The sequence below is a fragment of the Liolophura sinensis genome, chromosome 8 (assembly GCF_032854445.1).
Source record: "Liolophura sinensis isolate JHLJ2023 chromosome 8, CUHK_Ljap_v2, whole genome shotgun sequence".
NCBI lineage: Eukaryota > Metazoa > Mollusca > Polyplacophora > Chitonida > Chitonidae > Liolophura > Liolophura sinensis.
This window is the reverse complement of record NC_088302.1, coordinates 28,541,645-28,554,881: the sequence shown is the minus strand read 5'-3', so window position 1 is coordinate 28,554,881 and position 13,237 is coordinate 28,541,645. Positions and strand designations below refer to the sequence as shown.

Below are 13,237 nucleotides of genomic sequence, written 5' to 3'. Positions count from 1 at the left end.
TGATTTATTTATTTCATTGGTGTTTTACGCAGTAATCAAGAATATTTCACTTATGCGACGGCAGCCAGCATTATGGTGGGGGGGGGGGGGGGGGAAGTGGGCAGAGCCCGGGGGAAACCCACGACCGTCTGCAGGTTGCTGCCAGACCTTCCCACTTATGGCTGGCAGGTATTGAGATCAGGGTTTGCACATATGTAGAGCACAATAACATGAGGGGGGTATTCCATCGTTGATTCGTGTAATAAAATGTTAAACAAAATGACAGTGGTTGTATCTCACAAAGTACTGAATATTATTAGTTTATTTATTTATTTGATTGGTGTTTTACGCCGTACTCCAGAATATTTCACTTATGCGACCGCGGCCAGCATTATGGTGGGTGGAAACCGGGCAGAGCCCTGGGGAAACCAACGATCATCCGCAGGTTGCTGGCAGACCTTCCCCCATACGGCCGGAGAGGAAGCCAGCATGAAGTACTGAATGTATTGAGCACAAGAAGAATGTTCCATCATAGGTTCGGTGTATACATATTAAATACCGTAAATGACCAAATTCCTGACTTCGTGTATTGTGTGTTAGACTCAAAGTGTTAATTAGCGGTGGTACAGCCTGTATTGATCTGAACTTTTACATGAATATAAAGCACAATGACACAAGGGAGATGTTCCATCGCTAATACTGTGTGTATGTATTATTTTCTTTTCAGTACTTTATGCAAGCCTATTGAGCTGAAGATTTCATTCATATGCCTCCTACAGGTGAGTTCTTTGTTAACTTTGCTACCATTTCTAATTTTTTTTTTCCAAACTTTCTGAAGTGTGTACCTGGGGTATACCCTTGGTGCTGATATTTTTAAAAGTTGCTGAGGTGTATCTGGGGTACATTATTCCGTTTTCAAAAACTGTTCAAAGTTCCTGATTTATATCTGAGGTATATGCATATGACTCTGGTTAAGTTGAGGTACAGTACAACTCAGATAATATAGAAGAGGTGCACCCCTCATCTCTGCCTAATACTGAGGTGTACATGAGGCGTACACCCCAAATACACATCAGCTATACCTCATACCTTATGTCTGCAAGGGTGTTGACAGAGTCAGTACTGGATGAATCGCAGGATGTGTGGAGGACTGTCAGCGGCTGGTAAATGGGAACAAAATCAGCAAAAATGAACTACTTTGTAGATTTCTGTTAGTGTGCAGAAATGCATGACCATGGTTTCTTGGCAATATGTGTATACTGTATTTATATCTATGCCTTACCCTGAGGTGTACCTGAGGCATACACACCGTATCAACCTCATCTATACCTCACATTGAAGTGTACATTTCAGTGCGACGCACTTACGCAGTTAAAATATGATTTGGAGAGAGAGGCCTAATGCTGCACAAAAATATATACAAAGAAAAAAGTTTAGCAACCTGTAAAAGTCTACAATGATATGATTGGTGTGACGAGATTACTAACAAACTGGTCTCACAAAAAAGAATATGATCTGAACAAATTTTGAATTAAGGAAAAGCCAGAGCGTTGTGAATAGTAATCTTAAGAAATTAGTGTAGAATCAAACGATAATACACTTGATTATGTACATTAAACATAACATTTTCAAATAATGTATAAGTGTGATTAACACACAACTGAAGTCAAAATGGTCAAGACCTGTGGCCAATATCATCCATTTAAACCAGTTTGTTACTTATTAATAAACAAAGTTTCGTTACCATTTAACAAAGCCTAGTTTTCATTCTGAACTTTGTAAAATGGAAAAATTTTGAAAGGCAGAGTTAAAGATAGAGAACATTGCCTAATATGTCGACTAATGCTAAAAAAACGGCGATTTTCATTGAAAATCTGTTGTCCGTGTGTGGTTAACTGGAATCTTAAATCTGTCACGTCTGTTGTCTGCGTATGGTTAGCTGGGATCTTAAGTCTGTCATGTCTGTGGTCTGTGTATGGTTAGCTGGGATCTTAAATCTGTCAGGTCTGTTCTCTGTGTATGGTTAACCGGAATCTTAAATCTGTCATGTCTGTTGTCTGTGTATGGTTAAACGGAATCTTAAATCTGTCATGTCTGTTGTCTGTGTACGGTTAGCCGGGATCTTAAATCTGTCATGTCTGTTGTCTGTGTACGGTTAGCCGGGATCTTAAATCTGTCATGTCTGTTGTCTGTGTATGGTTAAACGGATCTTAAATCTGTCATGTTTGTTGTCTGTGTATGGTTAACCAGAATATTAAATCTGTCATGTCTATTGTTTGTGTATGGTTAACCGGATCTTAAATCTGTCATGTCTATTGTCTGTGTATGGTTAGCCGGGATCTTAAATCTGTCATGTCTGTTGTCTGTGTACGGTTGGCTGGCATTTTAAATCGGTTGTCTGACCAATGTGTGCTTCCTCTGGCATACAGAACACTGGTTTACTGGGCCCAGTTTCACAAAGATGTTGTACAGGTATGATAATAGCACATATAGGACAATGGTACAGTAACAGTGATGTACAAAAGATTACAGGACAAATGTACACTACAAAAATGTTGTATGCCGCTTTGTGAAACTGGGCCCAGGTTTCAAAGAGGTGACTCCCAACAATGACTTGCCTGTTGCCAGAGAGTGTGGAATGGGTTAGCCTGAAAAAACAAAAGGACTATTATCATAATTCAGATCTTGAAATGCTCACCATATTACTTTACTAAGTATTTTCTTCAAAAATTACGCACAATTTATACTACTGAAATGCCACAAATATTATACCTTACATGCATACATTATTACCTCACGACAATTTGGAACTTTAAATTAGCACAGAGGGTGAACTTGTTTACTGTGTCATAACATAATGGTTATCAACACATACATACACACAGTTTTGTGTATATTGTGTATACTTCTTTTAAAACAGATGGGCAGACTAAAGGGAGACAATCCAAAGCAAATGAAACTGACTAGAAATTATGTCCCCTTGATAATGGTTCTCCCCAAGCTTTTGTTCTGCAATTCAAGGAATCCTGTGCATACTTACCATATCTCCTAGTCTGTCTGCAAAGCTGCCAGTCTCTTCACCTTGACAAGCCAGGATATATTTGATCCTGAAGTCTTTAAAAAATAATTATAATATTATTATGCTTTAGAGAAAAAACTTATAGATGTACTTTGAATCAATTTTGAGCCAAATTTGGCCTTGTGCTAAGGACCAATCCATTACTGTTAGCTAGGTGACCAATGATCATCAGGGAGACCTGCACACACAAGGACTAACACACATCACGAAGCTTCTCTGGACAACCTGGCCAAAACATACAATATATACAAGTGCTATAGCTTTTCACAAAACACCCAGGTCAAGTTAGGCTTTCATCAGCTTGAAATGGTAACCATATACATGTACACATAACAGGTAGAAATGTGTCTTCATTCAATCCACAGGTACAGTGCCTTAACTGATTAAACCACTCCCAGGAGCTTTCTGTTTTAATTCATTTATTCCACTGGGGATTCATGCTGTACCTTATACCTAATACATGAGGATGGTCAGTTTGAACAACTAGTTATACAATATATGCCATACAGTGTACATTTACAGTGTTCATTATTCAATCCAGGTGCCATGGCCAACATTGTCACACAGCAGTAAATCTGTGAATGTAGTCAATAACATATCTGCATTCACATTGTAAAGACGGCTTATGATGGCCAACATACCTGCACAGCTTCAGATTTCACATGTGTAATGGATATCGTATTTTGTAATGTATTATATTGTGTTGTATTTTGTCTTGTACGACATTTTAGGTTTCACATATGCAGTGCCATGTTATGCTCATTGTATTTGTATTGTATTTATATAACATTTCAGTTTTCACACACTTGTAGGGTCACACATGCATGTCATGCGCATTGTATTTGTATTGCATTTGTACGACATTTCAGTTTTCACACGAGTGTAATGGTTATTGTATTGGATTTGTACAGTTCATGCTCACTAATGTATTTATTTCTTTAAATTTTTTATTACTTTACACTTCATAAAGTTAAACTTAAAATTTATGGTTCTCTTTTAATAATTGTAATCAGCAAACATATACTGATTCTCTTTTCGTCAGCTTAGTTTTATATTGTGCACACAGCCCCTCAGAGATTGACAACTTCATTGACATGAACAATCGCCACTAATGTATTTATTTCATTAAATTTATTATTACTTTATTATAGTCTCATTAAAATTAAATTTTAAATCAATGGTTCTTCTTTAACAATTGTAACTCAGCGAATGTTTACTGATTTCCTTTCATAGCTTCATAAAATTAACCATAAACACAATGCATAATGCTTCTTGTTTTGTGAATACTCTTCAGGAAATGTGTATGAAGGGTTGGGGAGGTGGGGGTGAGTGGAGGCAGGATGTTAATTCTTTTTTCCCCCCGAGCTCAATTTAGGTCGAGCAGATTGCCCATCTGAGATTGACAGTTCAGTCGACATGGACAGCCCGCCGATCTGGACAACCCCCGCTAATGGATTTCTTTCCTTAAATTCTTCATTACTTTATTATAGCCTCAAGAAAATTAAATTTCAAACTAATGGTTCTTTGATTTCTTTTTTTTTTTTTAGCTCCATAAAATTAACCCTGAACGTAATGCTTAATGCTGCTTGTTTGGTGAATACTGTTCAGGGAATGTCAATTGGAAGGTATAGTGGTAGAGGTTTTTTTCTATTTCCTAAGATCAGTTTCAGATTCTGCAGACAGACCAACTGAGATGGACAGCCACCATTCATGTATTTTTCAAATTCTAAATTAATGGATCGTGTTTAGCAATTTTATTGAGTGAATGTGTATGGATTACTTTTTATTTATTTATTTATTTGATGGGTGTTTTACGCCGTACTCAAGAATATTTCACTTATAAGACGGCGGCCAACATTATGGTGGGCGGAAACCTGACAGAGCCCCGGGGAAACCAACGGCCATCCACAGGTTGCTGGAAGACCTTCTCACTGGATTACTTTTTAATGGCTACACAAAATCAGACCTAAATTTATTGCTTAATGCTTCTTGTTTTATTAATTCTATCTGAAGACCCAGCAGCCCTCTCACCAATGCAGTCCTTGTGAGTTCAAGTCCAGCTCATACTGGCTTCCTCTCCAGCCGTATGTGGGAAGATCTAGAAGCAACCTGTGGATGGAGGTGGGTTTCTCCCAAGGTATGCCCGATTTCCACCCACCATAATGCTGGCCGCCGTCGTATAAGTGAAATATTCTTGAGTACGGCGTAAAACACCAATCAAATAAATAAATAAACCAAATCTATTTGAAGAAGTTTTAATGAGGGAGTGTTAATACTCTTTTTGTCTTCAAAACTCAGCCGCCATAAATGTATTTATTTTTTAAATTCTTCATTATTTTATTATAACTTTGCAAAATTAAATTTACAGTCAATGGTTGTTGCTTAACAATTCTGTTCAGAAAATGTGTATTAACTTCTTTCTATAGCCTCATAAAATTTAACCTAAACCTAATACTTAATGTTTCTTGTGATCACCTAGAAGAAAAAATCATAATGGCACATGATTTGTTGCCTGAGATTACTAGAATGTGTTCAATCTGCTATTGTAGACTAGAATTTTTTCTCCAGGTTTATGAATAGGTAATGCATTTGCATGTATCTAAAAAAAAAAAAAAAACACAGACACACCACTATATAGGCAATGATGTTTCCAAATAAAGCAATCACAGCTAAGTGTATGTAACACTTCACTGAACTGTTGTGTGCATGGCTTTGTGTGGGCCTACACAAATGTAGACTACATGGAAATCCAGGGAATATACATGTACCAGGTTTTTGTACCCAGTTAGCAAGGCTGTGTTGCTTCCTTACTTTCAATTTGCTTCTTTTGAGATTTGGAAAAAAAAAAACATGTAAAATTAGACCACACTAACAGAGGTGTTACATACCATTTTGATGTCAGTAAAATCATCGCTGTAAGTATGTACGTTTTTATCCCAAACCTATGAGTATTGCTAATTTCATCTTTTTGTCTTCTTTTGACAGTGGAGGACACTAAAACTTCCTGTCAAAACAGGGGCATGAGATCTAACCTGGATGGATACAGGCCCCTATGCATGTTTTGTCAAATTTTAGTTGATGATTTAAGTACAAACTGAGGGGCTAAATATTGAATGTGCATACACTCTGACATTTTTAATGCAGCTTTACATTAAAGGGATATATTGTAGAAGGAATTTCCACATTTTTAGTTGGTTCAGCTAAATAAAAAATATTTGTTGCATCTGACTCCTAACTAAATGCCTTTAGACTATATTTTCCAAAAAATCTCAATCTAAAAGACTTAGAATGGGAAATCTGTCCGACGAGAGAATATGCAAATAAGGAAACACAAAGATTACCACAATACAATGTTCACTTGTGGAAACAGTATTACTGACTGAAAGCCAATAAGAAGCCTAGGAAAGCAAATCCGCCCCTCCTATCTATTGATAATGTATTATAAATTATTTGTAATGACCGGGGATCTGCAAGGCATAACTGAAGTTACATTTATTTATTTATTTATTTGATTGGTGTTTTACGCCGTACTCAAGAACATTTCACTTACACGACGGCGGCCAGCATTATGGTGGGCGGAAACCGGGCACAGCCCAGGGGAAATCCACGACCATCCGCAGGTTGCTGACAGACCCTGAAGTTACATGGCAGACGGTATAATTACAGAACACCACCATGTCTGACATCTGAAGTTGACTGAATCGTCTACAATACAACGGGAATTAACTCGCTCAAAACAGTCAAAATGTAGTTTCAAAATATAGTGACTTGAGTGAGTTGATGATCGAAGGGGAACCCTGGATAAAACCGAACATTCGACTGTGCACTCAAAGTCAGATGCATGGTTAACACGTAGTTAGCGAGAGTGTAGGCTGTGGTGACTGGCAAACAAAGGGAAGTAACTCCTCCCTGACTTAGTTTCCTATTCTGACCGTCTATGACAAGAATGATGTACAGGCATCATGATCCAGCATTTCCCGCCGTTTGAAAAATTGTTCGCAGTGTCGAAATTGTCTTCAGTAAAATGGGCAAGTGGTTTTCAGCCATTATTCTCACGAGATCATGCAACTTACGTTGTTATTCTGAAAGAGCAACTAATTTGGGTCAGTTTATGATAATGATAACATTTGTTAAATATTTTAAATAGGGGGCCTACTTGTTTGAAAGTAGCAGGTAGAATATGCTAACAAAAGAGGTAACTGCACCTAACTGCTAACTCTGACCTGTTTCACTTTCGACAAAGCAATAAATCTATCACCTGTTGTTACGCTGTGGTAAAAATTAATCTCACATTCCTTTAATAAAACATAAAAATTAAAAACATTTAAGGGGGGCTTACTATTTCCGATGTGCCGGGCATGTAAGGCAGGTATTTGTATATATACCACTTATTCACCTAAAAAAATGTTCAGCCTTACATACACATTTCGTTCAGTTTCATCTGAACTCTTCCATCATTTTTTTCCCTTGTAGTTGACTTATTGCTCAGACTATACTTCTATCTGTTTTTCATTGACGTTGTTAATGACAACATTTACCGAAGTATCTTCAGAAGATTCTGGCTTCAAGGATTAAATAATGGGCTGTAATAATTAAAATTAGTCATATTCATAATAAGGTATAATATTAATTGGAAAATTCCCACACCATTTAAGTAAAAATTTCATTTTCTTGTTATAAAAGATTTAAGTAGTCATCAAAAACTGGAAAATTATTGGATTTTTCACTGCACGTTTATCAATCTCATCGCAAAACCTGTCAAGTCGTCCCTTGTTGCTTCCCCTACAAAAACCAGGACAAACAGATATCAAAACTGTAAACTTAAATTACTGTACATTAAGGTGTGAACTTGATATAATTATGAAGCTTTCACAGAAAAGTGGGTGTATGTTGAAGTTATTGACTTAGGTTACGATTATGTACCTTAATAAAATGCGTCCCAAAAGTGGGTCATGGCCAAGGTGTTAAATCGTGGCAATGGAGTATTAAATGACGCTCCAGATCTTCAAAGTAAACTTCTTGTCATATCAAGAGGTGTGACTTAACTATCAACCTGTGTTCAAAAAATGGTAATTGGATAGGCCTAATCGTTTTAAAAGGCTTGCCGGTCGCTAGTGTACAGATACGTGGCGCTACATTTTAACCATATCGAACATGTAAATTACATTACATTTGATTACAATTGCTGGTATTTTCATTCACACCTTTCACATAATTTTCGCTGACGGGCAATGACGTGGAGCTGTGCATTAAAATGCACGTTATGTCATTTGTCAACACTGTCGATCAGCCATACACGGACATGCGCAGTTTGGATTTCGGTCAATTTCTTGGGAAGGGATTTCCCGTCATGCGCGATCAGACAAAGTGAAATGTCAGATAACCGGAAACGAGAAACTGTGTATGGTATTTTTGTGGAATTAGATGGAACCGTCAAGTGACCATTTCGTTCACGGACCCTTACAGACTACAGGATGAGCTACGACAAACGGCCGGGCCACTTACGGTCACCTAGCCGAAATGATGTGTGAGTGAAATGAAGCAAAGGAATAATTATATGTTTACCTTAAGCAGGACGTACATGTAGGTCGACTTGCGATCTAACTGTAGGACTTTGATTACGTATACTATCACAGCAATGTGATAGCTTCCATAAGCTTACCTTGAACACTTCTGTACTTCCCTTGCTGGCTTCAGTATACCATTGCAGGGCACCAAATAATTTGTCTGCCCGGAGTCATAGTCGCCTCAGCTATCGATTCCAGGTAGGTGTTCCCATGTGTCATCACTAGTAAACCCACACAAGCATGAAACTATAGTTAAAATTCCAACTCCAACCGCCATGTTTGAATGCATACTCCATACAATTACCACTGCCATTATCAGGCAAGTTAAACCTTTTGACACACATTCTGGCTAATTGTTTAGTATCAGCCTCACCAGTAATGACTAGAGGGAACCATAATCAACATTGATCACTATGAAAACAGTTCTCAAATAAAGTAAACGAAACTGAAGAAAAGATTGAACTAGTACGAAATATGCTAGAAGTGTCGGTAGTTACCTCCCTTGTATGGGCTGTGAGGAGTATGCATTCAAATATGGCTGTTGGAGATGGAATTCATCCAATTTCCACTATAATTACATGCTTGTGTGGTTTTACTAGTGATGACACATGAGAACAGCTGAGATGACTGAGAGTACGGACAGACAAATTGTTTGTTGCCCAGCAGTAGTATACTGAAGCCAGCAAGGGACAAAGTAGTCTTAATTAACTGCGGAAGTTATAAAGACTAGGGTCATATTTCCGTGCAACTTTCTACGTCACTACTTACGTCATTTCATGCAAGCATCCTTGAATGAGGCTGGCCAAATATGGAGGAAACCCTTTTCAGATGCAGTCCAGGTGACAAAAACATGTGACACACGCACATCCGCATTCAACCCTTACCATGTACATCTGTCTTATAAAACACGTTCTAGTACCACAACTTGAGTGGTGTAGTGGTATAAACAACTGAATACGGACCCGACAGGTTGTCCGATGGAAGTTTAAGTCCAGAGCATTTCACATCAAATTATAAAAATCCTATCAGGAACGTATGAACTGCGAATAATACAATGCAGAATTCTCATATATAACAGTTATACGATACAGAGACTTGAATGATGAAAGTGTTATTTACTCTGTTTTTCTTTGTATTCAAATTTAACATCTCCCCATTCAATTTTAACCAAAGAAAAACCAGTGAAAGCACATGCCTGGAGATTGAAAAAAAAAGGACGTCAGATTGCATGTGGAAATCAACATGTAAATATTATTCTAGTCTTTACAACTCCTCGTAACTGCCTTGGCGACATGTGCTTTGAACATATGTTTCCATTCTAGCTACAATCAACATATCCTAGAATCACTTTGTGCAAGAGGCCACAGAGTTGTTCAGAAGTGTATTAGCATTTAAGTCCATTATTAATTTAGACCGGCAATTAGTTTTGTATTAGGCCAGGACTGGTATTAAGACTTAAGCCTGGCTTAACTTTTGATACACTTTTTAACAACTGGATACAACTCCACACAGTCAACCTACGTGTAGCGCTTATGTCGAAAAGGTTGACAAAACCTTACTATCGTGAGCGACTGGCGGCGTTTGATCAAATTCAATTTCGGTAAGCATAGATCAATTGCATCTGGCGGCAACTGTGAGCAAGGGCCGGTTGTTCAAAAGTGTATTAATAGTTAAGCCAGGCTTAAGTCTTAATATGAGTTTTCTTCTAATACAAAACTAATGGCACTTTAGTCGAGACTAAAATTAATACCGCACTTAACTGCTAATACACTTTTGAACAGCATGGCCCAGATACTTATCTAGCTAAGGTACTGGACCCAGATGCACCACATGGTGCGTCACATGATGCATCGCTGGGAGCAACTGTTACCATCTGGACGTAAGCATGTTTGACAGAACTGGGCACATCTAGATGCTTAGAGTTGCAGAAAAGTAGAACATGTTCAGAGCATGTTCATGATTGCAGGCGCACTAAAACCAGCGTCCGATCTTATGCTCCCAGTTGCTTCCAGTCACCAATAACCCATTTGCTTCCAGTCACAATGTCAGTCTACACCCAACTCCAGTCCATTTAGATGGACTCAGTGTGCTATTTTGAAATTCTGACATTCATCGTAACACTGAGTCCGTCAACGCCCCTTAAAGAACATGGCGCAAATCTTCTTTCCACTTATGGCAATCTAACTCGCCTACTTTGGTGGTGCCAAGTGCTCACCTTCGACAGCCATTTTGAAGTATCATATGACCTACTTCTAGGTTTGAAATGCAACTGAGTTTTGGTATTGAAATTGTCCAGAAAACTTTAATATATCGATTGCCATCTGCATGAACAACTTCAGCCTTCTTAATTCAATCCAAAAAGGCATAAAAGAAGAACTTGTATTTTTAGTGCAGGTAACTTTGGGTGCCGGACCTCATTGAGACCAGCTCCCTCAAGCTGGAGTACACAGATGTGTGGCGATTTGTTTGATAAGCATTGAAGAACTCAGTGTTACGATGAATGTCAGAATTTTAATTATCTTGAAGGACTATGGTTACAGGTACCTAAGTTATGACACTGTTGATATTGTTGCTGTTGTTGTTGTATATACATCAAGAGTTGCAGAGTTCATTGTGCCCTACCTAACCTTTACGTCAGTATGAAAATACGTCTTCAGAAGGTTTGAAGAATTACATGCTTCATTGTATTTCTGAAAATAAGTGTTTACCTGCTAAAACAATGCATTTTTACGACAGCTATTTCACTGAGGCCCTGATGTTTGGGAACACTTATTCATTCACCTTATTCAACTTACATCTATATACAGTCTTATGCGACTTGAGTGACAGTTCTGAGTCAAGACACTTATTTTCGATTGAGAGATCACTTGACTGTTTATTCGCGTTGTCATAAATCGTAAGACCATCTTGTTGACAGATATGTCATGTCTCACATATGTGTGTTACACACAGTTGTATCTTTCTGTTGCCAAGGTGCTGGTACAACACAATGACTCAGGAGTCATTTCTGAGTTCAAGTCCAGCTCTTGCTGGTCTCCCCCCAGTTTGTACTTGGGAAGGTTTGAAGCAACCTGCACATGGTTGTTGGTTTCCAGTGGGCTCTGTCCTTTTCCTTTAAATATAATGAGAACTGGTTGTCATGAGTGAAATATTCTTGAGTATAGAATGAAACACCAATCAAAGGAATAAACAAAATGTGCTGATTCATATTACCCGCGATTTATCTATGTGACATTTCTTAGATACATTGCTGTTCTTTACCTATGAATCTCTGGAGGGTTATGGTTACACAAAGCTGTACTGAGCATCATCTTATTTCCGTGTTTATTTGTGGATCTTCGTTTACCAGGGCATCTAGGTGTAAGCAGCCTAGTAAAATCCTCCCAGCTTGTTGTGGAGAGGCAGTGTTGTCGCCAGTGGGTGCTGCTCTGATACTTGTAGCTTACAGATGCCTGCTCCGTCAACCACCAGTGATTTACATCAAACATTAACCCCAAGCTGCCAGGCCTGGTCTGTTTCTTGAGGTTGTTGTTTTTTCAGTGCAGCTTATGAAGATTGCTGTGTGTGTGTTATGTCAAACATCTAGGGAATTCTCTTTATCTGAGCTTGGGTGACAATAGCTGCTCGTTCATCTGATGTCTGTGTCACAGATGAATTTCATGTATTCCTGGAAGAACACTGGCTCTCTGTACAATGTCTTTTGCCTTAAAATGATCACACTGTCATTAGATGGACATCTAGTCACAAATCCTTCATTTTGTCTATAATTAACAATTCATCCACATTCATTCGTGTCCTTATCTTTGGTCGGTAACCACAGGTAACTATTATGCGTATAATGAACATCTGCTGATACAAACAAAGATATCTTTTAATGAACATGTATATTAGATGAGCATTCCCAAACTGTAGAACGTAAGCGCTCTTTCATGAAAGATATACTGCTCATTATGTCATGATGTTCAGGTCTTTTCCTTAGTCCAGTAACAGAAATGTTGACAATCTAAAGTTGTGTGTTTTATTCGGTGTCTAACACAATAAACTAATCTACATCGTTGTTGTGCATTGAAGTGTGAACATATATATGTCAGCTTTGGTTTGCATTGAAACTCTCTATCCATTGCCAAATACTATTGATTTTGATCTCTAGACTTTGTGTTGAAAAAAAACAAAAAACATGGTGTTTCGTTTTTACCAGGTTGGGCTGCATTTATGTACATTCTGCTATCTAGGTCATTAAATTAGAAAAACTCTTTCATAAAATCGCCTGTCGCTCTTTGATCCTTCATTCCTGTCTGGGAAGGTTTTGGCAGAAGTGTAAATTTACTTGCACCTAGCGGACTGACTGGGGTAGTGGGTCACCCCGCTGGGAACTATGTAGAATGTGTGGGCTTACAGGCCAAGACGTGATGCCGGGTATGTGGACTGTTGGAACAGAGCTGCCCTCTGTTTGTCTGTGGCATGTATTATAAACCCATATTATCCATGAAAAGACTGGATTGGCCAATGAGAGTAACCGTTGCCCAAAGTAGTCTGAATGTGAAGCCAGTGTCGGGAGAGTGTGTGGGAAATGGGGCCAGAGGGGCACGGAAGTAACACGGAGCTATTGTCT

The 13,237-nt window shown here is 38.4% G+C and overlaps 1 protein-coding gene across 2 annotated transcripts in view; it reads left to right on the top strand.

Moving 5' to 3' along the window:
* The window catches only part of LOC135473868 (neuronal PAS domain-containing protein 2-like), a 54,839-nt gene that overhangs the window by 1,973 nt on the left and 39,629 nt on the right, over positions 1 to 13,237 (top strand). The window contains exon 2 of one of the 2 annotated variants that reach the window (XM_064753791.1): positions 707 to 758. Coding sequence is in view for 1 of the 2 variants with exons in the window: in XM_064753790.1 (XP_064609860.1) it covers positions 8,533 to 8,585 (53 nt within the window). In the remaining variant the exon portion in view is untranslated. Of the gene's footprint in view, positions 1 to 706; positions 759 to 8,425; positions 8,586 to 13,237 lie in introns of those variants that run through there. The other variant, XM_064753790.1, reaches the window with a different exon arrangement.